Source organism: Gracilinanus agilis, chromosome 5, assembly GCF_016433145.1.
Source record: "Gracilinanus agilis isolate LMUSP501 chromosome 5, AgileGrace, whole genome shotgun sequence".
Taxonomy (NCBI): domain Eukaryota; kingdom Metazoa; phylum Chordata; class Mammalia; order Didelphimorphia; family Didelphidae; genus Gracilinanus; species Gracilinanus agilis.
In genome coordinates, this window is record NC_058134.1 from 309,395,853 (window position 1) to 309,421,963 (window position 26,111).

Below are 26,111 nucleotides of genomic sequence, written 5' to 3' on the forward strand. Positions count from 1 at the left end.
CAATGAATGTTAAATTGTTGTTCATGCAATTGAAGAAAACATATTATTTAAGATTTTAAAAAGAATTTGCAAGAAAAAAAATGCCAGCCGGCTCCAAGGAGGACATGATGGAGTCTGAATTGGGACCAAAGCACGGCATTTCCTCTTTCTGCCTTCATGGTTTGTTCTGGTTTCCTTCCACAAAGGGGTTGCTGTGGGCGAACATTTGCCACGATGGCACACGGAGGATCGCCACACGTCGGTGTACCGTGGAGACTCGGGGCTTTGGAAAACGCCGGAAATGCCAGAAAAGCAAAGAGGGCCCGGCCAGGCCCGCACCCCACTCGAGGGGACAATGCGGGTTTGAAGCAAGCTTCCCAGCCAGCGATGAGCTGGCCCAAGCGTGGAGGACGCACGGCGCAGCCACACACGTCGTCCTTCGACGTGAGCAGGCCCGTTACTTAATTGATTGGTTAGCTAACCATAAATAAATATGATTGATGAATGGGAAAAAAAAGATCAGAGGGGGCAGCTGGGTAGCTCAGTGGAGTGAGAGCACACGTGTGTGCAGGAAGGGAGCACGTGTGTGGCAGCGGGAGCTGGAGGCCATGCCCCCTCCCCTCCCGCCATGGCCTCCCCGGGCCCACGAGTGTCCAGGCACGTCTCTGGCACGACTCAGGCCCCCCCGCCGCAGAGCTGCCCAGAGGCGGGGACGCTTCCTGAAGGTGGCTCGGCCTGGGCTCCTGCGTGCTGTACCCCAAGTGCCCGCTCCTGGCTGTCGGGGGCTCCCGCCTGGGTGACGGCCCACCCCAACTTCTTAAAGGGGGAAACTGAGGCCAGGGAGTGACTGGGCCAGGAGCACCTTCCACCGGCCCAAGTGGAGCTTGGAAGCTTGGAAGAGAACAGAAGGAACAGAAGCAGACCTCGGGCCTGGGACAACTAAAAAGGTGGTGGGCCCGAGAGTCGCAGGTTCTGGGTTCAAATCCCACATTCCCCTGCATGGCCGTGGGCAAGTCCGTCAAATGCCCAGCGGTGGTGCGGTAAATCTGCCATCTGAGCGGCGTCGATACCAGAGCCAGCCGCCATCACTGCCCGGTTGTGCGGCCTTCGGTGCTGCTGCCCCTTAAACTTCTCTGGCCTTCAGCCAGCCGGCCAGCCTGGAGCTTCCCTTTCATGGAACTACATTGGGGAGACACAAGGCTGCGATGGAAGGGCTGTGGGGTCCCTTTGAGTCCTGGATCTGGAATGGGAGATTGGGGGGGGGCAGAAGCCTGGGCCGAGGCTGCCTCTTGACACCCCGTTTCTCTCCCCAAGGACCCTGACGGACCTCCTGAAGCAGCCCGGCCAGGGCCCCTCCGCCCCGCTGCCCCCAGCCCTGGGGAACAGCGTTCAGGTGCAGATGGGGGACGGTCTTCCTCGGGGCTCCCCCCGAAGCAGCGCAGGTGAGTGGGGGACGCTAGCCCAGAGGCAGGGGGAATGTGCCACCTACTGGACGTCCCAGCCCACGTGTGCGGGAAGCGGGAGGGCGGGCGAGACGAACGACCGGCCTTCCGGGCTTCCCTCGCTTGCTGCCAGCCTTCTGGTTCAGGGCAATCCGGCACGGGCAGCCGGCGGGGGAACGTGGGCCGGCCCTGCTCCGGACTCACCTGTGGGTCCCGGGGCAGGTCCCTTTGGCCCGTCCTCTCAGCCAACCAGCCTCGTTTGGCACCGGCCTGCAGAGCCAGGGCTCCAGCCTGGGGCGCTCCTCCTGTGCCAGCTGTGCCAGCTGCCCTGGCCAGGTTCCAATCCCGAGGCCGGCTCACCCCCGGCGCCTCTCAGCCTCCCCCTTCTCGTTCTCTGCAGACAAGAAGCACGTGCATGGCGTGGCCGCGGGAACTCCAGGTGGGCCCTCCCGGCTGCCCCCGGGCAACAGCGCCACCCTGCAGGCTGACTACGCCCAGTACGCCACGCTGAAGGCCACAGGTGAGTGGCCTGCCTCGGTCCCCGCGGGCACTGCCCACGCTAGGGTGCCCGCCTGCCCTTCATCTCTTCCCTGTCCTCCCACAGAGGCCGGCCCCGGAGAGTTCTACAGACGCTTCCCTTCGGTGGACGTGCCTGTACCCAGCACCGTGTCCCTCCCGCCCCGGGTGCCCAGGCACCACAAGGATCTGCCCCTGCTGCTGGACGGCTGCCCCTGGGCCACGCCGGGCCCCAGGGCCAAAGGGCTGAGAGGCGGCACCAGGCCGTCTGCTGCAGGGCCCAGCCCGGGGCCCCCCGCCTGCCAGGGCTGGGCCACCTCCCGGGTGCCTCCTCGAGCTGCCCCTGGGCCCCGGGCCCAGCCCTCCCCAGCACCCCGCAGGCCCCCAGCCCATGTGCCCAAGCGTCAGTTCAGTGTGGAGCAACTGAGCGAGGCCTTTGGCCAGCAGCCCCCCGGGGCGCCCCGCCACCTGAGCACCAACAGCAAAGCGGAGGTCACCGTGTGAGGACCTCATGCCCCATCTGGGGTGCCAGCGGGGTCCTGGATTCAAATCCTGACTTTGCTGCTTCCTGCCTGGAGGAGCCCGGCTGAGCCCCCCTCGAGTTCCTCCTCTGTAGAACGTGGGTGGGTCTGGGAAACCCCCCAAACCCCACGTCCTCCTCTTACTCGCTGCCCACTTCCCTTCCCCACCCTAACGCTAGACCCTTCTGGACGGACAGACCTCAGACTCCGCAGCCCCAGCATTGGGGTCAGATGGCCACACTGTGGAGCCTGGCAGGGACACGTGAATGAAGGGGGCCGGGGGGTTTGGGGGCTCCTTTGTCAACCAATCCTGCCCCCTCCCCAATAAAAACAGCCTCCCCAGGGAGGATCCTTCCAAGGTTCCGTCCGCTCTGACGTGTGGGAGAGAGGACTGGGCGGAGGCCCAGAAAGAGAGGACCCCGCAGGGCCACGCCGCCTCACAGAGAGGGGAGCCCTGAATTTGGGCTGGGAGGATGTGGGTTCAAATCCTCCACTCCTTTCCCTCCTCTCCATGTGTCTCTCTGTCTCTGTCTCCCTCTGGGTCCCCCTTTCTTCCTCTCCTCCCTCCGTCTCTGCCCTTCCCTCCTTTCTCCCCTCTTCCTCCTGGCCCCCCACTACCACCACCCCCAGGCACTTCCTCCCCCTCAGCAGATCCCTGGGAGCAGCAGGTGGGACCTGCTGTAGGGCTGGCAGCTTGGCTCAGAGGATTAAAAGATCAGTTGCATCTGGGAGAGAAGTCAGGGCAGACTTCTTGGAGGTGACATTTTGGTAGATTCTTGAAGGATGGGAGGAGCCCCCCAAAGCTCTGGGCTTCAAAGGACAGCGAGTGACTTGGTCTGCCTTGACTCGACTTTAGAAGGCCTTGAATGGCAGGCACATAGCGAGTTGTTTGTCAGAGCACCATCTCCTCCCGGGCCTGGCCTGCCTCCCAGCATCTCCCACCCCCAGGCAGGGCCTCCTTCTCTGTGACGTCCTCTTTCCCTGTTCTCCTGGCAGCACTCTGGCCTGGCCCAGGGCCACGGCCCCTCTTGGGCTCCAGGCCGAGCAGGCCCCGCAGCCACCGGGGCCATCTGCTGGGCCGACAGCCGGTGCCCACAGGTGCAGGCTGTGCCCGAGCCACCTTGGGCCTCTCCCCTTCCCCAAGAACGCCCTAGATGGGCCCCCCTGAACCCCAGGGGAGCTGGACAACAAAGGGAGTCCCCCCAAGTGTGTGTGCCTAGGTGCACAGAGGCAGGCCCAGCCTCAGCCCCCAGCACCCCTAGAAATACAGCCTTGATGATGGTTTTAGGGCAAGCCAGCGGCCAGAGAACCCAGAACATTAGGCTGGGGGGGCACCTCAAAACAGGAGCATTGGCCAAGGGTGGCAAAGGGAAGGGAACCGGGAGGTCCAAAGAGGAGGCAGAGAGCCCGCGGGGCTCTAGTTCTAGGTGCCAGCTGAAAGGGGGCCCCAAAGGAGCTCAAATCATGAGAACCAAGAGTGGCTCATGGTGGCACCCCAAAGGCTGGGCCTGCAGGGAGAGAGGCAGGCAGGGAGCCCCGGGCTGCATCTCAGGGTTCTGGGGAGCTTTCTGGGCTGCCTCCCCTTCCCCCCCCCTGGCAGCTGGGGTTCAGCTCTGGAGCGCCGGGGAGGAATAACAGGCACGTGGGGCACGTCGGCCTCCCTCCCTGACGCAGGAGCCTGGCGGGGTCCTCGGTTCTGGGCACTCAATGCGCCAGAGCCCGTCCAGAGGGAAGAGACTGCAGACCAGGGCTGGGGGTGCAGCCGGATCCTGGGGGGCAGAAGCAGGAGTAGGGGGAGCCTCAGCCTGAAGGCCCATTCAGCCGTCTGAGGGAGGCCAGCCTGGAGGCCCCGAGATCCCTGCTGGGCCAGGAGTTCTAGGTGGCCCCAACACACACCCGAGTGGACTCACAGAACCTCCTGCAGAGATGGCAGAGACCTTAGGGGTCCGCCATCCACCCCACGGCTTGCCGATGGGGAAACTGAGGGGCGAGAGAGGGCTCTGGGCTGCCCACCCTCGAGGCAGGGAGGAAGGTCCGGGATGGGGAGCCCCCAGGCCCTGGGAACATCCCTCCCCGCCCCACACCCCCCTTCTAGGCCCCTCCCTGTCCTGACACCCCATTCTAGGTCCTTCTGTTATGGGGGTGCAAATGGTGAACCCCTGGTTCGGGAAGGAAACCTCCCTCAGGAATGAGAGGACTCCAGGCCTAGCTTAAAAGTAAGGAGGATTCATTGGTAAGAAGGGATCCCCCCCCCCCCAGCGCGCCTGTTCAGGGCTTTTTACATTCATGCTGTGCACGTGACTTCTGCACTCAGGCAGGGGGGAGGGGTCAGCCCGGGACCCTCGGGGCGTGGCCATGCGGAGGCGTGGCTATCCGGAGGAGCATCTGGGCTGGGGAGTCACGAGGACTCTGAACTAGGCCCGGGTCATCTCCCCGCCTTCCCCGCCCCCACAGTCTGAGCTCTACTCTAGGGAGAGCGCCCAGAGATGGCTCGCCCGGGTCTCCTCGGGCCGCGCTGACCCCTGGTGGCCACGCGCGGATCTGCAAGGGCCCCGGCTCCGGGGGAGTACCAGGCCCTTCCAGGCCGGAGAAGGAGGCGGCTGCCTCAGGCCTAGCCCTGACTTCAGGTTCCGGAGGGCGGCGGCGGGCCCCGGTTTGAGTCTAGGCTCCTCGGCATGGTGTAACCCCAGGAGAAAACGGAGGCTCGAGAAGGCCGCCCGGAGAAGGGGGCGCCTGGGGGGCTCCTGAACTCTCTCCCTTGAGCCCCCCATCAGGGCAACCGCCTCTGCCATCTGGCTGATTCCCCTCAGTGCCCCTCGGGGGCATGGGGAGGCGGCCCTCCTGACTTCCTGATGGCCGGGATTGGGGGCGGGGCCTCTGGGGTCTCCGCAGCCCCTCCCCACGGGCAAAGAGGACTGTGGGTGAGCGGAGCCGGCCTGGCGCCGCAGAGGCCGGATGCCAAAGGAAGTGCAGGGACTTTGGGCTGGAGACACGAGGAGCCTCTGGCAGCCTCTGCGGAGGCCTCGGGGCTGCCCGGGAACAGAGGCTGGTGCCCTCCGAGTCTCTCCTCTCTGGCTGTGGGGCTCCCAGTCCGGGGGTGCCCAGGGCGCCCCACAGTACTCTGGGGGATTCTTGGAAGGTTTTCTTTCCCCGAAACTCCGGCAGCCCAGGAGGGGCTGTTGGTGCTTTTTCTTGGCAAGTATCGGGTGCCCGTCGGAGCCCTCCTGCCGTCAGACGTGCGCCGGCGCCTTCCTTTAAGGGACGCTTCAGACGTGCCTTGGGACAGGCGGGCCCAGGCCCCTTCTCGCTGTCTCCCGCCCCTCTGACCTCTGGAGAGGTGCCAGGCCCAGGGGCCAGCACGGGGGTAGAAGGCAAAGGACGGGCCCAGCGCCCTCCCTGCTCACGGCTCTGCCTCCTCTGCCTCACCATCTTCCCACATTTCTGTTCTGGCCACGCTGGCAGCTCCTGAACTGGACATACCGTCTCCGGCCTCCAGGCCTCTGCTGCCTCAGAATCCTGGTGGCTCTTCAGGGCCGACTGAAGGCTCTACTTCACCGGCAGCTCTGATCACGGCACGGGTTCAAACGTGACCGCAGACCGGAGTCGATGAAGCTCCACGGGCCTCCGTTTCTTCTAAAATGTGGAGGCCGGTTCCTTCGAGCTGCAAATTGGGGGGGGGGGACCGGCACCATCCCGAAAGTTGTTTCCTCTGGAGGGGTGAGCCGCCGACCTAAGCCCATATACCCCAGTTAACCCTTCCCTCTGGAGCCCCTAAGACCAAGAATGGGGAGCGGGGGAAGGCTGAAGAGGACAAGAGGCCAAGCCCAAGTGCTGGCCCACTGCCAGGACTTGCTACCCAGGCTCAGAGCCCTGCCATCTCCCGGGATCCCAGGGTGGGGAAGCAGACTCACGAAGGCCGGAGAGAGCCCGGAATGAATAAGCACGAGTGCCAGGCCTGACGAGACCAAGCTCAGTTTATTGAGTGTCCTGTGATTCCCAGACAAGGTACGTGACTGAACATAGAAAAAGGCCCTCGGGAGAGCTGTGAGCCCCCCGCCTTCCACGGGGGGCTGACTAGCACCCCAGTTCCACACATAAACCTCCCCCTACCCCAAACCCCCACCAACAAGGCACAGTATACACACACAGAAAATAAACAACTCTCAGGGCCTGCGCTGGGCCCATAAATAAAAGAAGGAAAAGGGGGAACGGAGCCTCTGCTCTGCTCAGTGGGCTGACAGGGTCCCTTCCAGGGCCAGGGTGAGGGTCTGTGGGAAAACCTGAAGAGCCGACGAGCTCAGGGGGCTGGGGGCCGTCTCCTCGCACTAGGGTGGGCTGGCCGGCCTGATCCAGTCTTCCCTGAGCTTCCTCTGGCTGCCCCTGCGGCCTTTCTGTCCCAGACTGTCCTGCACCCCTTAAGCCCATGACTGCCAGAAATCAAAGAGCCCTCGGGAGGCAGCTGCCGACAGAGCCCAAAGGGTGCCCGAGGCGCCAAGGCCGGTGGTACCCATCTGTAGCTCTCAGGGGCATTTGGGCACTGCCAGGTACCAGAAGACGGAGGGAGGTCTCCCACAGTGCCAGGGACAACCCTGGCCCAGAAGGACCTTCTACTTGACGGTTTCCGATGACAAAATAAGCCTTTGATAGTGGGCAGAGATGGCTGGGTACGTCTATGGGGCTCCATCCGAGGGCCTACTCAGCTGCCATTGCAGGTTCCCCCGATGCTCCCCTGGAGGTGCGTTTGGGGGGGGGGGTGGCCTCTGCCCTGCCGGGCACATGCCTCCTGGTGTGGTGCCAGGCCCCGAGGTAGACAAACGGGTTCCAGCCATGGTCACTTCCCTCTGAAGCATGATTCTGGCTAAGAGCAGAACATGGGCCCCGACACCCAAGACGGGGGGCCATGGAGGGTCCCAGCTGCAGAGCCCAGGAGAAAGAGACAGACAGGGAAGGATGGGCCAGTTAAGGAGGATACCATTTATTTTTCTTAGAAAATTAAAAAACGATGATTTTATTCCGTATTTGCCCTGAGCGCTGCCTGCCCTGCCTGCCCTCCAAAGCCTATCTCTGTGGCGCCCCCCGGGGGCTGGGCGCAGGGACCGCCACACTCACCCCTAATAGCTATGCTTGTGACACGGGAAAAAGAACTAACTGGCTATGCTGGACAGGAGAAGGGATGGAGGCGAGGGGAAAGGGGGCCCCAACACCCTAAGGGCTCAGCAAACCACACACGCAAGGCTGCGAGAAAGCCTGAGGGCCTGTGGCGCGCCCCCAGACCTCTCGAGGGTCCCAGTCTGACCCCTCGGCATCTCCTGGGGGAAAAACGAAACGAGATTCCTGGCTGGTCCCAGATGAGGGAGGCCAAGGGAGGGAGTCCTGGGCACAGGCTGGCGGCAGCCAGACAGCCCCTGGCTCAGGGCAACCAGGGGGTGGCACTCGGGGGGGCACAGACCGAAACGGTGACAGAGACTGAGGGGAAGGCAGTGGCGGGGTTAGGAGGCCGCGATGGCGGTGCCCCCACTCAGCTTGACAATCATTTGCTGGCAGTCGCTGCAGGAGCGCTTGTCCCCCACTTTCTCCAGGGTCCGGGCGGCTTCTGCCAGCAGCACAGCCCGCTGGCCCGGGGACGAGAGGAAGGACAAGGGCAGATGGCGGCAGGCCAGCAGAATGGCGGCGGCCCGTTCTCTCTGGCCGGGCAAGGCGTCTGCCTCTCCTGCAGGGAGGGAGGGAAGGGCCCAGGTCAGCCTCTAGACTCTCATTGCCAAGCAGGGGCACCCCCCTTCGGCCAGGAGGGTGTGCAGGCAGGGATGGGCCACTGGACAGAGGTGGGCACGACTTACCGTGCTTGGTTGTCTGGGCCGTGCGGCGCCGCAGGCTGTGCTCCAGGAGCTGGTGGGTGCGGGTGGGGCTGGCACCGGCCATGAGGCGCACGGTGGCCTCGTGCAGGAACACCTGGGGGCAGAGCAGGGGCGGCCCTGGGGGTCACCGTCTAGCCCCTCCCTCGGCCCGCCACCAAGGGCCACAGGAGAGAGAAGGCCAGAGGAAGGGGGGTGGCACCCCCGGGGCCGGAGCCCCAGCGCCCTCCTAGAAATCTCCAGGCTCACTCTTATCCCTCAAGGCTGCCGGGGACGCCCCCAGGCCAGCGGAGCTGCCCCATCCAATCAGGCCCGCGTGGGGTGTAAGCCTGGGGGCAACTGTAAGTTCAGCAGTACTGTGGCACGGCCTGCGCTCCGCTAGGGGCACAGTGAGGCACTCCGGCCTCCCCTCTCCTCCCTTACCCCCAGGGGGGCCTTGTCCCAAGCTGGGCACCCCCTTGTCCAGTGACGGCCCGCACAGCCGGGGGCCCCACTCCTTACTTTCCGATAGGCCGGCCGGAAGCTGTGTGCCAGCCGGCGCAGGCTGCCCAGGTCCCTCTGGAAGCCGGCGAGCTCGGGGGCCGAGGCGTGGCAGGTCTCTCCGGGAGCCGGGCTGGAGCCTGCCTGCTTCTGCCACAGCACGGTGCGTAAGGACAGCAGCAGGTCACAGGCGAGCAGCTGGACCACCTGCAGGGGCAGAGGAGGGAGGCGCTGGGGGCCGGCCCACACTGCGGCGCCCCCGACACTGGTGCCTGCGGTGCCCCCGACACTGGTGCCTGCGGTGCCCCTGCTCCCACCCAGAAGGGGGGCTTCTTGCAGAGCCTCGTCAGACCAAACAGTCGCCCAGTCTACGCCAGCACCGGCACGAACCAGGCCGGTGCTGGCGTAGACTGACGCCTAGCAGGTGAGCGCAGGGAGCGGCAGGGCCAGGGTGCCAGCGCTTTGTGCCACCTCGGCAACAGCTTCCGTGAAGGCGTCTTCTCCCCGTCCTGTGCCCGGGCCCGGCCGCGTGAAGCCTCTGCCCAGGGGCCGCCCTCCCCCTCCGTGCGGCAGTTTTCCCACCAGCAGGCTCAGCGCTAACCCTCCGGGCCTTTGCCAGCTCCCACAAAGCACCGCCTCGCCAGGGCTGGCCCGGGAGAGCTCGGGGGAGGTGGCGAGGGTGGCAGAGGAGGCGGCGGTGGCGCGGGCCTCTGGGATGCACTGTGGAAACATTGCACGGCCCGGACACGACGTGCAATGCAACTACAATGCACCCCAGCCGCTCGCTCACAGGGGTGCTCTGCCCACCCGGGCGGGCGAGGCGAGGGGCCTGACTCTGGCTGCCCCCCCAGGGCACCCTGCCAGGACGGAGGAGCAGGAGAGCTGGGCAGGGGACCCCGCTCCCGCCATCAACCCTCTTGCACACAGAAGCCTCAGGTCCAGCCGCCCTGCACTGGCCCGGCCTTTGGGGAAATCCAGGCCCAGGTCTGGGGGAAGGGGTTGGGGCCCGAGGCTGGGCCCCTCCCGGAGCTCAGGGCTGCCTCTTCCCCTCTGGGACTAGGAAGAACCCTCAGGGAGCCTCCCCGGCCCTCCCACCAGGAGCTCCAGCGCCTTACGTGGGTGAGCCCTGCGTCGGAGGCCGCGCCGCTGACGTTGAGGCTGCCCCAAAGGTGGCCGCTAGCCCTCTCGCAGTGACCAAAGGAAGTCTGCTGAGCCTCGGCCTTCCCTGAGAGCGAGGCATGCATGGCCCGGCAGATATGGAAGACGGCCTTCACGAGGGGATTCCTGGAGGAGGGGGCACATGAGACAAAGGCAGGCCTTCCCGTCTCCCTGCCCTCTTTGTCCAGCAGACCCCCCTACCACGTCCGCGAATGCCAACCAGTCCATGGCTGTCCACCGGCACTAACTGGACCACTGACCAAGGCTGGCATCACAGCTCCTCCTTTTGACAAAAAAGCGAGGTCTCTTCCCTGGGAGGGCTGCCCACCCTGTCCGGTGCTCGCCCCTCCCGCTGCACGTCTACCGAGGGGGATGAGGCGCCCGTGAGAGTCCTGAACCAGACAGCAGCTGAGGCCAGCCAAGAAGCCATGGAGCGGAACCCCAGACCATAAACTGACCCCAACCCCCCGGGCCCTGCTGGACTGCAGAGTGTCTCACAGGCCAGGGACGGGGAGCAGCGACGGGGAGCACATCCCCCTTTTTGTTGGGAGGAAATTGTTACACTGAGCCCAAAGCCGCCAAGACAGAACCTGGTCAGATGGGAAAGTACTGGGCCGGCAGCCGAGAGCCTGGGGTTTTGGTCCCCCCATCTGTGGCCCACAACCGGTGTCTCATCAGATCAGTCATTGATTGGTGGGGACCCGCCACCCCACGGCGGACCCTCAGACGCCAGCCAGCCTCACCCACACAAACACGAGAGTTCTTGCTCCATCCCAAGCGGATAGATGTCCAACCTATGCTTAGAGCCCTCCAAAGAGGGGGTGCCACCACCTCCCAAGGCAGCCTACACCATCTGGAGATAGCTCAGGTTATTGGGGTGCTCTGTAGGTCAAGGGACACCCCCACCTCCCAAAGCAGCCCACCCGATCTGGGAACAGCTCCAGTTATTTGGGGTGCTCTGCAGGTCAAGTGCTTTCCCAGCCAAGGGTTAAAGAAACGGCCATCACTGTTAGCGCTGGACCAGAGCCGCCGCCTCGGCTACCTCTTCCCCTGGTCCGGGGGGCAGCCAGCTCCTCTCAGCTTTTCCCTGCTTCACATGTCCAGCCAGTCCAAGATGGCAGACCTGCCACACCAGCTTAGGCTGCTAATTCACGAGGACCCCATGGAGCTCCAGACCTCCCACCTCGACGGCTGTCTCGCCCCATTCTGTAGGTGTGAGGGGGGAAGACCTTCACCATACTGATGGCTAATCTCGTCCGGTCTGGTCCAAAGCTACTTCGGACGGCCATCGCAGACAGGAGCTCCGGCTCCGGCTCTCGTTCATCCCGTCCAGCTTGCAAGGTGTGTTCTCTGGGTTGATCCGTCTCTGATTCGGTGGAGACCCCCTAAGAGGCCCAGTGTCGGCCCGTGACGGGCTCCCTTCATGTTCCAAAGGTTGCAGCACCTGCAGGTTGTGGCCCAGCCCGTACCCCTTCCGTGCTCCCCCACTGTCCAAAGCCATCCCTCTTGGAGGTCTAGATTTTTCCCAGGAACCAGTCAGGTCCACTGGCTTATAGTTTGCAGACTGTTTCTATTTGTTGGAAACCAGAGAATTTGCCCTTCTTCGGTCTCAGAGCTGAAAGGGACTTCAGAAGTCATGAAGTGGCTTCTTCATGTGGGCCAGGCACCGAGCCAAGCGCTGGTGTTGCCCCGGCATTTCGTGGATGAGGACGCAGGTCCTTTCAGAGAGGCAGAAAGGGACACAACCAGGATTTGAATGCGGTTCCCTTTGATATCAAATCCAACACACCTCAGCTACGGGCACCTTCCTACCGGCTCCATTCAGTACCCAGAGGTCAGGAGGCACCCGTCCATTTGGGCCCACTGGGTGCTCTCCTCCCGGTCTCCCTCTTGGCTGTCCTGTGCAGTCCAAGAGACGTCCTTGGCAGGAGCCCATGAAGGGTGGACAGCTCCATCTGCAACCCCTCCTTAGGGGCCGTCGCCCTCTCTCTCCTTTGGCCCTCTTTTCCCAACCTCCTACCCAAGACCGCGTCGCTGCTCTCAGCCTGCTGCTCTCCTTACACTCCAGGGCACGAGGTGGCTGATGCTGGGTAGAGGACTCCGACTCTGCCGGGGACATCTGAAGCCTGGCCGGGGGGCCTGAGACGTTTTCCGTCAAGAGCCTGGTGTCATTCCATCGACGTCAGAGAGGACTTGGGTGTGGGGAAGTCCGGTGGCGGCAGAGGGTCCAAGCGGCTTCTTCCCAGGTGCCGGAGCTGCCCACTGCAGAGAATCTCGGGTCTCCTCCAGAGGAGTTTTGAGGGCTTCCACTCCTCTTCTATCTCGATGGGGAAGAGCACGGAGACAATGTGTCCCCGTCCCCAAACAGCGCCTCCAGTTCCATCCCAATGGTGGGAAAGGGCTGCCCTCGGCGTGTCCTCAGTCTCCTTACCGTGTGCCCCCTGGCATGATGTGCGCCTGGGCTTCGGGCTCATTTTTAAATAGGAGCCTCTAGAGCAGGGGTCGGCAACGTATGGCTCTAGAGCCGAATCTGGCTCCACCTCCTGACTGGCCAGTCCGGGCAGAGCCCCAGGGTGTGCCCCAGATTCCAGCGCCTTCCGCAGGTGTTTATGGCTCTCACGGCCAAAAAGGTTGCCGACCGTTGCTCTAGAGGCTCCCCAACTAGCACACAACCCGCACTCCCCACACACAGAAGAGGGAAAGGGGCACGCACTCAGCCATTTCTAGGGACTTGGGGATCCTCTCCACCTCGCTGAAGTGTGACCGCACGACTGCATCATCCCCCTGGAGCCAGCCGACGGCCATCCAGACCGCAGACGTCCACCACCTGCAGATGACATCCGGGCCTAGAAGGGGAACAGAAGGCATCCGGCGGTCAGTTCCTAATGCCCAGCCACTTCCTCGTCTGGCTAAGAGGGATAAAATGGGCCCGGGTAGTGGCGGAGGCCAGCCGAAGATGCTAAATATGCGTTATTCTCTGACCCAGAGGCCGATGAGGTTCAGGCCTGCCTCCCTCCCTCCCCGCCAAGCTCAGCCTGACGCAGGAGCACCGGCGCTGCTTGCTCTATGGGTCTGAGCCCGGCTTTCCTGGCAGGTCGGGAGAATGGCGTGTGTGTCCCTGTGTCTGAGAGACCCCCGAAGAGGCTCACCGAGGGCTGACTTCAGCACGGAGCTCTTTGTGAAAGGTGGGGCCACGACGCCCACAGAATCCACCAAGGAATTCAGTAACTTCAGGTACTCCAGGGCGCTGGAGAGCTCACTGGAAACAAGACCAGAGGAAAAGGCACTGACTTCGGAGTCTTCCCCGTTGCCCCAGCACCCCCAGCAGACTTCCCGGGAAGCCCAGGGTCCAGCCCAGCTCAGGCCTTCCTGTCCACCTGCCCCTCTCCCAGGGGGCACTGGCAGCTGCTGCCTGAAAGTTGAGCACGGCGGGCCTGGGAGACCGTAAGCTGCCCAAGGGCAGGGGCCGCGTCATGCCTTACTGCCGCCCCCGCGGCGCCCATGGTGGGGCCTTCGCCGGGAGGCTTCCCATGCCCAATACGTACCAGGTCTCCTCCTCCTGTTCAACTCGCCCCTTCTCGACCTGCGGCTTCACCAGGGCACCCATGGCTCGCTCCAGCAGGTGCTTGCAGAAGGCCTGGTGCACCTGGGCAATGGGATCCGCTGGAGAAAGTAAAGAAAGATGGAGGCCACGGATTCTTCAAATGCCCTTCCAAGTACTCAAGTGGGAAAGCCCACCCTTCTCCTTCAAACACCGCACACCGATGAGACTGGCCGAGGGGGCCGAAAGGGCAGTGAGCGACGCTAGGAATGAGCCTCGAGAAGGCCCTGCTAGGACAGCCCCTCCGGAAAGCAATGTGGATGTAGGCCCGAGAGGCTCGGCCTGCACACCCGGTGACCCGACGGCACCCCAAAGAGATCAGAGGAAGAGGAAGGGCCCCCACATTCAGGGCTCATTTGGTGCTGGCGGGGGACAAACGACAACGAGACAGAACACCACTGTGCTGCAGAAATGCCCAAAGGAGTGGCTCGGGGACCCCTGGGAAGACTCGTCCACACCAACCCAGAGGAGAGTGAGCAGGACCAGGAGAAGGCAACAAACAACCTTGGACAAGAGCCAGCCAACGGTGGCCTCATTCACAAGCTCAGCGAGGAAGGGGCTCAGGAAGCAAGTCTGCAGCCAGCGGCCCAGGTGAACTCTGTTCTGTCTGATTAGGCTTTGTTCTGTTCCCCAGTGGGTGGAGAGGGGTGGGGGAAAGAATGTAAACGCTTGTTAATCGGGAAAAAGCCCGGGAGCCTGGGCAAACGGAGGTGCCGGTCCAAAATGACAAGATGCAGCAAAGCGTAGGGAGACTTTAGGGAGCGGAGACCCAGGAGAAAAGCGGGCAGGATCAGGATCACCCGAAGTCCCCAGTGGGGAGCAGACACTGAAGCAGAGGAGTGGGGCTCCTGGGACAGAACGCCGTGCCCACGGGCACTCAATGCTCTGCTTAACTCGGTGCTGAGAGATGCTCTTTGTTGTCCTTTTCTCCCTCACAAATGGGACGACACACACGAAAAGTCTCAGTAAAATGTTTCTTTCAAAGGAGGGGGACTGAGACTAGAGGAGCCTTGGCTAGCCCCATGGAGCTGAGGGCAGTGTGGAACCAGCTGGGCCTTTGTCCCTGGGTGGGTAGAGGAGGGTGGTGGCAGCAGTTAGGGGGCAGAGGCAGAGGGCAGTACCAGCCTCCTGGCAGGTGTGGAGAGAATGGCCAGATGGGCAGCCTCCAGGATTTTTGACACAGAGAGAACAGAGCCCTCGACAAAGGAAAAGGCCGAGGAGCCTTGTGGGGCGACGGTAGCCCCCGGGGTCAGCCACCTGCCTGTCCTGCCCCGAGTTGCCTCATGGGGCAGGGATCTGTACACCCCATGGGTGCTGGGGGCCCCCTCTGGAAGACATGCCTCCCGCTGGGACCCCAGAGGCCACGTGGCCCAAGGCAGACAGAGCTGGCCACAGCCCTAGAGAATGGTCAGGGGGCACCAGGACCAAAAGGAAAAGCAGGGGCGTCCCTGCCAGGCCTGGGAGAGTGATCAGTGGGGAAGGGACAAAGCCAGGCTTCCTGGGACAGGAACCCGAACTGGCCAGCTGCCCACCATGTCCTTACGGCCAGGGAGCAGAGCAGGGCATTTCTGATGTGGAGGTGGTGAGGCAGCGATGGGCAAAGCCAGCCACAAAGGGTCTGGGCCAGGACGGTTTGCGGCCTTTCTCCCCAATGGCCAACGGCACTGAGAAGGCCTCCCACACCTCCTCGGCCACGGGGGCTCCACCCTCTGCCCGCCAAGTGGTGCCCAGTTCCCACAGGGCAGAGCCGATGGCACCTAGCTACCACACACAGTGCAATGGGCCAGGCAGCCTCCCACCTGGGTTCCGGGGGGCACAGAACAGGCTCTCCTTGGTGGCTGACTTCACCGACCAGCTCCGCTCCACAAAGAATTTCTGGCCCAGGGGGTGACACAGCCAGCGGAGGGATTCGGGGACGGCATTCCTCTCGGGGCCACACAAGCTTTGGGCTCGGCTCAGGAAGTAGCTCTGTGGAGGAAGGGGGCACGAGGGGTCTGGGGGGGGGTCTGTGTCTGCTCTATCCCACCAGAAGAGAAAACGAGGGGTGGAGGTTGCCTGGGGTGATGAAGCCAGCAATGGGGGGGGGGGATGGAGGGGGGGGGAAGGGCTGGCACTCTGGTTGGGCCATGCCAAATCCCACAGATATGGGGCTGGGCAAAGCTGCCCGGCCCACATCGATGCTGTGCCAGGCTGGGTAAGACTCTGGCTGACCCCCACCCTCAAGGGGCACCAAGGGAAGGAGAGACAGCCTGAAGATGGCCTCAGGGCAGCCTTCCCTTCCCTGATCTTTTAGGGGGACTCTAAAGAATCTGTTTAGGCTCATCTCCTGTCCCAGAGAGGCAGCCCGAGCCAGGCCCAGTTCCGGCTGTGATGATGGGCGAGCCCCCCTCTAAATGGGGAGAACGCCACATCCTGGGCAGCTTTGTCCCCAAGCCATGGAGGGCACCGGGCCACAGGGCCAAGAGCTCCAAGAGCCCGCTGCTGGCTTCCTTCTGCTCTACTTCCTAGCCCCCGTGGCCAAGGACAGGGTCTTAGCTGCCCGCCACCCCTCATGGGTGCCTCCAGAACAAAGGTTCTTGGGCCCAGAGGTCAGAACTAGGAAAAGCTGGAAGTTACCAAGGAGCCTGACAGTGGGGTGCTTGAAGGGGGAAGGGGGAGGGGCAAAGCTCTTCATGGATAACGTCTCTTCTCCATTCTACAGTTGAGAGGAAACTGAGGCTCGCTTGGGTCGCCCCCCCCCCCGGTAGGAGATGTCTGAGGCTGGATTTGAACTCAGGTCTTCTGATTCTAGGCCCAGTGCGCCACCCTAAATGGCTTCCTCAGGGCTCCCCCGGGGTGTCGGGTTGCCGGCGGGGGGCACTCACTGCCAAGAAGCCCAGTTTGCCTCCACAGCGGGTCTTGAGCCCCACAGCGGCTGTGAGGTGGATCTCCGCCTGCGTGCTGGGGGGGATCTTCTCCTCGGCACATTCGGCCAGATTCACGGCACACAGCGCCATGTGCAGGTCGGAGCAGGCCGAGCCGGCGGGGAGCTTCCCTGAGAAAGGACACAGCTGGCTCAGTCCCCCCAGCCCCCTCCCCGGGGCCCCGGCCGCCTCGAGAACACAGCCCAGCCCCAGGGGAGGGGGGAGGCGGCCCGGCCCCTGAACTACTTCTGGACATTGTGTGCGACTCCTTTCACGCTCTGAGGCGTCCAGAAGAGGCTCTGCCCCTTGGCTGGGATGGAGGCGGCCCCTCCGGACCCCCGTGGGCCCCACCTGTGATGTGCAGCTGGTACAGCTTGTGGTAGGCCAAGGCGGCATCGCGCGCGCTGGTCTTCGCCTCGTCTTCGAAGCCTCCTGTGGCCGGGGCCGCCCGGCGGCGCTGCTGCGAGCCCTTCTTCAGCAGCCAGCGCACGAGCCGCAGCTTCTGCAGGCTGTAGCGGATCACGTTCCAGGAGAGGCTGCAGGCCAGGTCCAGGGGCGAGGTGGGCAGTGTGCGGCCCAGCACGGACAGGCACGTCCGCAGGTTCGAGGCCGCCGCGGCAAAGTCGCCCTGAAGGAGGAGCCGAGAAAAGACAAGGCGGCTGCGTCCCGGCCTAGCTTCGGTGGCAGCCGCGCTCGCTGGGGGGCCGGAACGAGGGGAGACGGCGTTTCCTCGTGACGGGGTTACGGGGACGTCAGGGAGGGCTCCCGGAGCCCAGGGCAGAGCGGGGGCGGCACGGTCTGCCCCTGGCAGGCGCCCCCCACCCCGTGTTCCGGACCATAGACGTGTGCTTCCATGAAGTCACCGGCTCCCAGACTGATGACTGACGTGAGAGGACAGAATCACAGCCCACACACAAAGGAATGAATGGAGGAAAAGGGCCAACTGGAAACCAACACCATAAAATTCAACAGAGAGAAATGTAAAGTTCCGAAAAATCCTGAAAGCCTAGCAAGGCAGGCAGGGGGCCTGGCTTAGCAGATGCCCCCGAGACTGGTGCATCATTAGCTCTGAGGTGCTGGATTTGGAATCAGGAAGCTCTGGGTTCGAATCCTGCTTCAGACCCTTGCCAGTGGTATATGACCTTGGACAAGTCCCTTTCCAAATCTGGGTCTGTTTCCTCATCTACAAATGGGAGGGCTGGCTCTGCAGCCCCCAGTTCTAAAGCTGCGGCCCTGAGGAGAGCGGCATAAGGGCTAAAGAAAGCGAAGGTGCCAGAAACCAGCTCCCATCATGGGAGACCCCATCCCACACTGGCAGGCACCCGAATGGGCACCATTTCCTTTTGTTTGTACGGCCCTCAGGACTAGGAGGCAGCGGCGGGGGTTGTACCTTGGCCAGGTCCAGGTCAGCCTGCTTGCGATGGCGCCAAAACGTGACCGAGGTCCGTGAGTGCAGCCGGATGACGGGCTCCCCGTGCACCAGAAGCTTGATGAAGACACTCAGGACGATCACCCCATTTAAGAGCCACAGGAGGAGGGTTGGGAACATCCAGTCGAACCAGCCGCCGGCCCCTGAGCAGAGGAGAAAGGGCTCTGGGACAAGAACCGGCCGGCTGAGGCCGAGCCAAACCCAGGCAGGGGAGCCTCGCTCTAGAGCCAGAAGGGCTGCCGGATGGCACAAGCCAATCCCGCCCTCCCAACCGAGGAGGAAACGGAGGCCAGAGGAAGCGCAGCAGGGACAGGTGCCATGCGGGTGCCCAGGGGGCTTAATAAGAGAGAGTCCAGCCGAGGGCATTTGGGATATTCTTAGGGTACCCCAGCTCATCTTTGACGCCGAGCCCACAAGAAGGGGTCGGCCCAAACCTGCGGGGAAAATAGAGACAGGGATGTGCCCCCACCGGAGACCCCCACAAGGCCTTCCTTACCACCTGCCTGGTGTAGACGGATAGCCGGACCTTACCTGAACTGCCTCCATGAGCGTACTCGGCCTCTGCCACAGGTACAAGGCAGGAGGAAGGCCGAGGGAGCAGCACCCCCCCCGCCCCGGGCATCCTCGAACTCCTGGCAGTGACACACCTGAATCCAAGGAAAGGATGCTGCGGCTTGAGCCCACCCGTGCCTGCGGGCCGGAGTCGTGGGCTCCCCCCCATTCCAGCAGGGACGTCAGAGGGTTGAAGGAGAGACACAGACAGGTGAGGGCACACAGCAGAATCCGAGAGCGGTCCACCATGCCCAGCGCCACGGGAGGGGAGTCGGGTTCGTCTTTGACCTTCGACACAGACAAAGGAGGCGGGAAGAAACCCCATCAAGGCCAGGTCTGTGCAGCGGCACAGGCTCCTTCGAGCCACCAGAAGCGTCCGTGCCGGCACCCGGCGTCCTAGCAGTGTTTCCAAAGACGCCTTTCTTCCTAAGGCGGCCAGTGGGAACGGCTCAGGGGTCTAGAGGGCCTCCCCTCCCGCTCTGACCCTTCTGTCCTCCATTATGGCTCAAAGTCTGTCCGAGCGCCCCCTTATTGCTTCCGTGCACTCTAGCCACCCTTCTCCTTTGGCCTTCCTTCTTTCCCAACATCTAGCTGGTCTTTTCTTCTCCTGTCTTCTCGCGTGTGGCCAAAGGAGTTCAGCTTCAGCTCCAGCATTTGTCTGAATTCTTTTTCTTAAGTATTGACTGATCTGATCTCCCTGCTGGCCAAGGCACTCGCAGACGTCTTCTCCGGCCCCACGTACACGGCTGGCTCCTGCAAGAACCCCAGCTCTGACTCTACGGCCCCGGAGGGCGAGGGGTATCTCTGCTTCTCAACACACTGTCTGGATCTTCCCACAGCTCTCCTTCCAAGGAGCAAGCTGGTCTGCCCTTTCCCTCTCCGTCTAGTCCGCTATGCACGTGGTTCTCCTATGACAGAAATTCTCATTTGGCAAATCTCACTGGGGGGGGTCCCCCCATACCGGACCAGGCTCCCGCTTCCAGCAGGCCCCACGCCAGGGTCCTCCACTCCAGGCACTGAAGCCGCTATGACTGCTCCAGGAGCGGGGAGGTCTGGGGAAGTCTATTTGGATTAAGCGAGGATGGTCCCCGCCTCTATTCATCTCTCTGCCTCCCTCCATCTGTCATCTTTATGTCTCTGTCTCCTCTCACCCATACAGCCACATCCATCTACGGAGTTCTCTATCGACCTTGCCAGCCAGCCAGCCAGCCACCTCTCTTTTTGTTCAACTCTCACCTTCTGTCTTAGAACGGAAACTAAATATTGGTTCTGAGGCAGAAGGGCAGTAAGGGCTAAGGTTACGTGACCTGCCCAGGGTCATCCAGCAAGGAAGTGTCTGAGGCCAGATCTGAATCCAAGTCCTCCTGTCCCGAGCCTGGGGCCCTAACCAGTGAGCCACCTGGTTGCCCCTAGGTAGCTATTTTCCTTGCCTCCTTTCCTTTTTTCTTCCTTTCTTTCATTCACTTACTAAGAAGAGAGAGAAAAGCTACCCCCAAAATGAAGAGGAAAGAAGCCTTTAGAGCCCAAGAGGGGGGCACGGAAGCAGCACGCCCCACTTTCTGAACTGCTTTGCAGAATGACTCAAGATGAAGTATCTCACCCTCACAGATGCCCACCTGGCTGTGGATGACACTTGGCTTCTCTTCAGCTTAAATGCTTTAAGGCATGTTTAAATTGGTTTTTCTGAAGACTCGAGCGGCCCATTTCCAATAGCTGGGCATTGCTGGCCAAGATGATCAATACCCCCAGGACCCTCTTTCCTCAAATGTGAAATGGGAATAATTGTTCTTAGGCTGCCACGACCTCACAGGGTCTTTGACGGGAAGGTAGCCTGTCCCTGGAAGAGCTAAATAAATGCGAGCTGTGCTTTTTTTTTTTTTAAACCTTACTTTCCATCTTAGAATCAATGCTGTGTATTGGCTCCAAGGCAGAAGAGCGGTAAGGGCTAGCAATGGGGGTGAAGTGACTTGCCCAGGGCCACACAGCTAGGAAGTATCTGAGGTCAGATTTGAACCCAGGACCTCCTGTCTCTAGGCCTGACTCTCTATCCACTGAGCCACCCAGCTGCCCCCGAGCTGTGCTTTTTAAAAAGAACGACAGGGCTGACTTGGTGACCATCAAGGCCCTGAGAGTCCTTTGTACCCCATACTTCCAGGCCCTCTCCATGGTTGTAGACCGCCACCTAGCTAGGCCTTAATAGATCGTCTTCCTGAATCCCCATCGCTTAGGGCCATGGTGGTGACAAGTCTTTGGCACAGTCAATGCCTCAGGGAGAAATACTAGAAGCCTTTCTAGACTCGTCCTATCCAAGCTTGTGTCCTGTCATGACAGCCTTCAAGGACCTGGGGTCCCCCTGGTGCTAGGGCAAGGTTCTGGCAGAGGCTGACCCCTATTAAAATAAAGCTGCCTTTCTCGTCATCCGCTCTTGGAAAAACCAAAGGGAGGGAAAGATGTAGCGGGCCAAGAGCCCCCAGGAGAGAGCTGAAACGAGCCCAAAGCCAAGGCCACTCAGTGAAGAGTATTTCACAGCCCATGAAACACCACAAATTGATCTTTATTCCTCAGAGTCCTTGCTGAAGCAACGTATAGAGCCTATTTAAAAAAGTAACAACAAACAATCTTTTAAAGCTCCAAGTTTTCCAAGTTACATTTTATTTAATGAGATTTCCCTGCTCAATCTCGAAGGAATGAGTTTGTTAAAAATTTTTCTGAAAGGAAATTGTGAAGTTTGAAATGGTAACTTAGCTGCCATTATCACAATTAGCTTGAACCCCTGGGGTGCCCCTCTGAGGCCCACAAAAGAGAGTCAGACAACAACCCGCCTCCTTCTAAGTCACTCTGTTCAGCCAGCCTCAACGAGGGCCTTCTTTGCCTCTGGGCTTGGTTTTAATGTTTCCTATTAGACTGCAAACTGTTATGGTAAAGCCTATTACTGATCACCCAGAGACCCATCCCCGAGAAATAGAACGGAAAGACCACTGCTGGCCCATTAGGACAGACGGGCATAACTGCGCACCTCCAGCTTTCTCCCCGGCTCCCAGATGGCTGCTAAGTCCCCGCTTTCCCTGGGAGACGCTTAATGGATACTGACAGCCTCTTCACAAAAGCTGCAAAGCCCTGGAGGCCGTGGCACTGTGGAGGGGCATTTTTCCCTCTTCTCTCCCCAGGATGCGGCTAGTCGTAGGATAGACAGAGCTGGAAGGGCACCCGTCATCTTAGAGAGAAGGGGCCAGGGACCAAGGTGGGACAGGGCAGAGGAAGCCAGGCCATGTGGCTTCAAACCCCACAAACTTCGCACGCTACTCCTCTAGTGAGGCTGCCTTGCTGGTGACCAAGTCCTGTGTGGCCTCCTGGACGTCCTGAAGGCCCAGAGAGAGCTGCCCCTCCTGACTCCTCAAGCTCTTAGCCCTGCAGAGAGCTAGACCACCATGCAGTGGACCCAGCCAGTCACCCGGGCCCAGGTGACCCTCAGCGGCTCTCTAGTCCCCCCTCACTTCTCAGGGCCTCTTCTATCTGCCCCCCTTCACCACTCTGGTGTAGCTGAAGGCTAATGCCCCACTTCCCAGGTGATTTCCTAGGAGCCTGCAGGTGTTCTGTACAGTTGTGTGCATGGTGTCTCCCCCGATAGAAAATGGGGTCCCTGAGGACGGGGCCGTGTTTTCTGCCTGTCTTTGTACCCTGACCCTTAGCACAGGGTTCAGCCCTTCAATGGGGGGCCTAGGCAGCATCCTCATCATTCACTTTCTCTCGCCCTCCCTCCCTCCCAGGACCCTCCAGGGCTCTGGAGACGCTTCAAGTAGACTCTTCTTACCTTAGCATCATCTAACAAAGGGCTCCCTGGCTCCGAATCGATGGAGTAAGGGGAGAAACCTGCTTGGGACCCTGAGTCAGAGGCCGGGGGAGACATCAACAGAACATTCTGGTTGAAGTCGTCCATCTTCATGTCCATATCGGTGTCCACCAGGCTACCCAGGTCAATGCCCTTCAGGAGCTCTGCAGGGAGAAGCAGATCTGCTCGATGAAGCGCCCGCTCCTGGCACCTTCGCCCAAGCCCCATTTTCCCCTGTGATGAGACCCCTCTAGCGAAGCAAAAACACAGCCTCGGCATCACCCCAAACACATGGTCCCCTGGGCTCCGCTAGACAAGCCCAGCCCAGAGAAAGTTTACTTGGGGGCAGCTGTCACAGGGAGGAGGCTCTCCCCTCTCCCAGAGGTACTCTCTGCCCCTGAAACTTCTCTCCCTCTTTCTGGGGCCAAGCAAAACAGTTTGATTATGTGGTTCTTGATGAGCCAAATCGGCATTCTTTCCCTCCAACCAAAACACTGTGATGAGCCCCTCTCAGGCTGCACGCTTTCCCCATCCTCCCTAGGGCCAGGCTGCTTAGTTAGCTCAGCAGCACAGACTCCCCATTTGCCATCTGGTACAGTCTATGGGCCCTTCCTTCTCCAAATCCCATTCCTTATGGCACCACACGTGGGCTGGCAAAGGAACCAATCACGGCCGGACCCCCAGGCTCCTCTGGGAGTGCCCTCACTTTCCAGCCTGGCCCCCAGGCTCACTTACTGGTCTTCTGGCTGGCCAGCTTCAGCACCATGTTCTCTTGCCGAAGTTTGTGATTGGCTTGCTGCAAGTACTTGATGTAATCAATGGCCTTCCTCAACACTCCGGACTTGTGCATCTGCAGTGAGGGCACAGACAGAGGGACGCTGCAGGCTGGGCAGAGCTGCCCAGGGGCACGGCACTTTGGGGAGGCACAGATCTTGGGGAGGACCCGAGGTCTTTTTCACTCGGCACCTACAGTTTGAAGACATCCGTCCTCCTCCAAAGGAGTAGGACTGTGGAGCCAGAGCTTGAAGGCTCAGAGGCCATCCTGCCAGGCCTCCATTGAGATGAGAAAACCGAGGCCCAGGGAGAGGAGAAGTGACTGGGCAGAGCTGTGACTGGAACGCCCATCCTCTGACCCAAATCCGGGCCGTTTCTCAGAGCACCGGCACCAGCTACTTTTCCTGATTCCTGAGAGACCTAACCGAAGGCCCAGAAGCCTAGATCCGCCAGGACACGATCACCCAGCGAGAAGCTCGCCCCGGCTTAGAAGCAGACGTTGGAGGCCCCCGAGGCGAAGGCCTTCAGCTTCAAAGACACAGGCCGGCCATCCGACTGCTCGGCTCACACCCACAGACGCCAAGCAACGGGCCCAGGGGTTCAACTCCCCAGTCAAACACAGCTCAGTTCCCCAGCCACAAAGATGAAGGAGACCAGGGCCGAAGGAAGGGGGCATGTGGAACCCTGCCAGGGATCACTGTACCTTGGCGTCCGTCCCCATGACCAGGTCTTTGAGTTCAATGATCTTGTCATTGATGGAGGATCGATAACGCTTCTCAATGATGTTGTGGGTGGTCCTTCTCTCCCCTTCCTTGGGGGGCTCCGGCTGCTTGACGTTCCCGGGCACCTGCTTGATGGGCATCTTTTCCTGCCCCACCATCACTGGCATGGTGGTGAGGATGGTCCCACTGCCACCGCTGACCAGGGTCTAAAGCAAAGGGAACAGTAAAGCCAGACGTCGGTAGCAGAGGCCCTCTTGGCGCCCCCTGGTCCGGCCCCCTCCCGGAGCCCCCAGCTCTGGGAGGGAGAGAGCAGAGGGTGACGCGGGCGGCAGTCCCCAAGGGCCCTAGATTCAGAGATGGACGGACGAGGTGAGCAGCGCCAAGCTCGGAGAAGAGGGGGAAGCACTTACGGGGACCTGGAGGGCTGTGGTCTGAATGGGCGTGGTGAGGGCCGTGAGGGCCGGGTTCTGCACTGCCGCCACGACGGGGCTGCCGTCTGTCTTCAGCGTGGTCAGGACAAGTGAGTCCGTCTTAATGATCTGAGGCTGCACCAGGACCTGCACGGGGGACAGAGAAGGGACCGTGAGGCCGGGCCCGCTGACGCAGCCCAGAGGGGGCGTGCTACGGCCGGGCCAGAAGCCGGCTTTCTTGGCATCCCTGGGCCGAGCGCCCGGCACTGTCTAATTGTGCCCGCCGCCGACCGCGTGGCGCTCCCGCAGCCTGGGGACTCAGCCCTCCCAGAATACCCCACGGGGCACCTACCGGAACCTGCTGAACCTGCGGAGCGGCAACCGTCTGCACGGTGGCTGGTGCCAGGGTCTGGATGGTGCCGTTGGCAGCTTGGGTCAGCACCCGCTGGGCCTGCACGGTCTGCACCTGCTGCTGGATGGTGACCGGCTGCACCTGGGAAGACGTCACCAGGCTCGGCACTTGAGGCTGGAGGACTTGGGGAAAGAGCAAAGAACGAGAGCGAAATGGAGAGAGCCGTCGGGGGATGAACGGAGCCCCCCAGCGCCCTGCCTCGGGTGGCTCTGCCCGGACCTTGTGAGCCAGTAGAAATACCACTGGCCCGAGAAGCAGATGAGAGCGAGTCCTGAGGCCAACCCTGCGTTCTTATCCCCCATGGCAGTCTGGGGCACTGGCAAGAAGCCGCAGGAGCACAGCCTGCCTCCCCCACCGACTTCCTGGGACAGTCAGGCAAGTCTTCCCGGGCAGCATGAAGACCTTCCAGGCCCCTCACTCGGCAGAGGAGAACCAGGCCCAGAGCGATTCCCACCAGCCCTGGTGGGGAAGAGGGAGCCGCGACCCTCGAGCCACAGCAGGCTCTCCCCTGTGCCTCCTGCCACTTCCACGAGATGCCAAGTGTCCCTGCATTTGTCACGAGGTGCAGCAGAAGCCAGGATGAATGCAGAGTCAGGGAAGACGTGGTCTCTAGTTCTGCCTCTGACCCTTCCTGGCCCCACAGGACCCCAGAGTCAGCTCTCTTGTCGGGGCCTCAGTCCTACTCCAGCAGCCCCGGCACCCACGAGCTCTGGGCAGACACAGGAGGGCCCAGCAGTGGGAGGATTGTTCCCATTTCAATGACGGCATTCCAGGGGGACAGGTCGGCTTCCTTTTGGACGGATGGACTGACCGACAGACAGACAGACTGCCCAAGCCCGCCCTCACACGCCTCTCAATTACCTTGGAAGCTGGTGGCCGAGTTCTGGTACAGCAGGGGCTGCTGGATGATCCTGGTCTGGGGGGCCGTGCTGAAGGTCGGGGTGATCATCACGGTCTGTTGCTGCAGTTGTGGCTGTGGCTGCGGCTGGGGCTGCAGACGGGGCTGGAGCAGGGGCGCAGGCCGAGGGGGGGTGGACACCGGGCCAGAAGGGGCTTTAACCTGCACAGGTGGAGTCTGGGGGAAGGACCCCGCCGACCCCGCCGCCATGGGCGCCTGGCTGTAGGGCCTGGATGAGGAGCTCTCCAAGGTGCCCCCGGTGCTGGCGCTGGCGCTGGCGTTGGGACCTGCGCTGGCACTGCCGCCATGACTGTTCCCGCTGCCTCCTGGGAAAGTGCTGCTACAAAGCTGTTCAGAGAAGATGTCTGGCAACTCTCCCACCTGGCTGCTGACGAACTGGAGCATCTCTGCGAACGAGAGTCAGAAGCCACGTTCAGTGCGGCCACCAATGAAGAGAGCGGCGTGGGGGGAGGAAGTCGCCTCCCCAACGACACACTCAGCACTGCCTGCCCTGGTTTCCCCCTCTGTAAAATGGGGGTCCTAACAGCACCAGCCTCCAGGGCTGTGGCGAGGAGCTCGTGAGGCACTAACTGGCACATCCCAAGTGCTACAGCAACGTTAGCAAGGGTCGTC

General features: G+C 61.8%; 2 protein-coding genes across 2 annotated transcripts; one reads left to right on the forward strand and one right to left on the reverse strand.

Annotated features, from left to right (window-relative positions):
- The first annotated feature begins 213 nt into the window (after window positions 1-213).
- SHISA8 (shisa family member 8) lies at window positions 214-2,766 on the forward strand. Its single transcript, XM_044679302.1, has 6 exons — window positions 214-431; window positions 674-775; window positions 1,294-1,421; window positions 1,481-1,627; window positions 1,822-1,941; window positions 2,026-2,766. The coding sequence occupies exons 1-6, from the start codon at window positions 214-216 to the stop codon at window positions 2,439-2,441; spliced, it is 1,131 nt and encodes a 376-aa protein (XP_044535237.1). The 3' UTR covers window positions 2,442-2,766.
- Window positions 2,767-6,416: 3,650 nt separating this feature from the next.
- SREBF2 (sterol regulatory element binding transcription factor 2) lies at window positions 6,417-25,883 on the reverse strand. The gene is made up of 18 exons (XM_044677300.1): window positions 25,442-25,883; window positions 24,521-24,702; window positions 24,169-24,315; window positions 23,740-23,964; window positions 22,998-23,112; window positions 22,245-22,426; window positions 18,529-18,721; window positions 17,843-18,024; window positions 16,804-17,080; window positions 16,414-16,583; window positions 15,349-15,517; window positions 13,494-13,611; window positions 13,098-13,207; window positions 12,662-12,794; window positions 9,906-10,074; window positions 8,812-8,997; window positions 8,296-8,407; window positions 6,417-8,168 (listed from the first exon to the last, which is right to left on the reverse strand). The coding sequence occupies exons 1-18, from the start codon at window positions 25,881-25,883 to the stop codon at window positions 7,948-7,950; spliced, it is 3,333 nt and encodes a 1,110-aa protein (XP_044533235.1). The 3' UTR covers window positions 6,417-7,947.
- Between the last annotated feature and the right edge of the window lie 228 nt (window positions 25,884-26,111).

Coding starts and splice junctions, on each gene's coding strand:
- SHISA8 (XM_044679302.1), top strand. CDS start 214: ATGGCACACGGAGGATCGCCACACGTCGGTGTACCGTGGAGACTCGGG. Junction 432..673: donor TCGTCCTTCGACGTGAGCAG/GCCCGTTACTTA, acceptor CCCCCGCCGCAG/AGCTGCCCAGAGGCGGGGAC. Junction 1,422..1,480: donor CTCCCCCCGAAGCAGCGCAG/GTGAGTGGGGGA, acceptor TGGACGTCCCAG/CCCACGTGTGCGGGAAGCGG.
- SREBF2 (XM_044677300.1), bottom strand. CDS start 25,883: ATGCTCCAGTTCGTCAGCAGCCAGGTGGGAGAGTTGCCAGACATCTTC. Junction 23,113..23,739: donor TCATGGGGACGGACGCCAAG/GTACAGTGATCC, acceptor CCCTCACTGCAG/ATGCACAAGTCCGGAGTGTT. Junction 17,081..17,842: donor CTGACCTGGACCTGGCCAAG/GTACAACCCCCG, acceptor CTCCTCCTTCAG/GGCGACTTTGCCGCGGCGGC.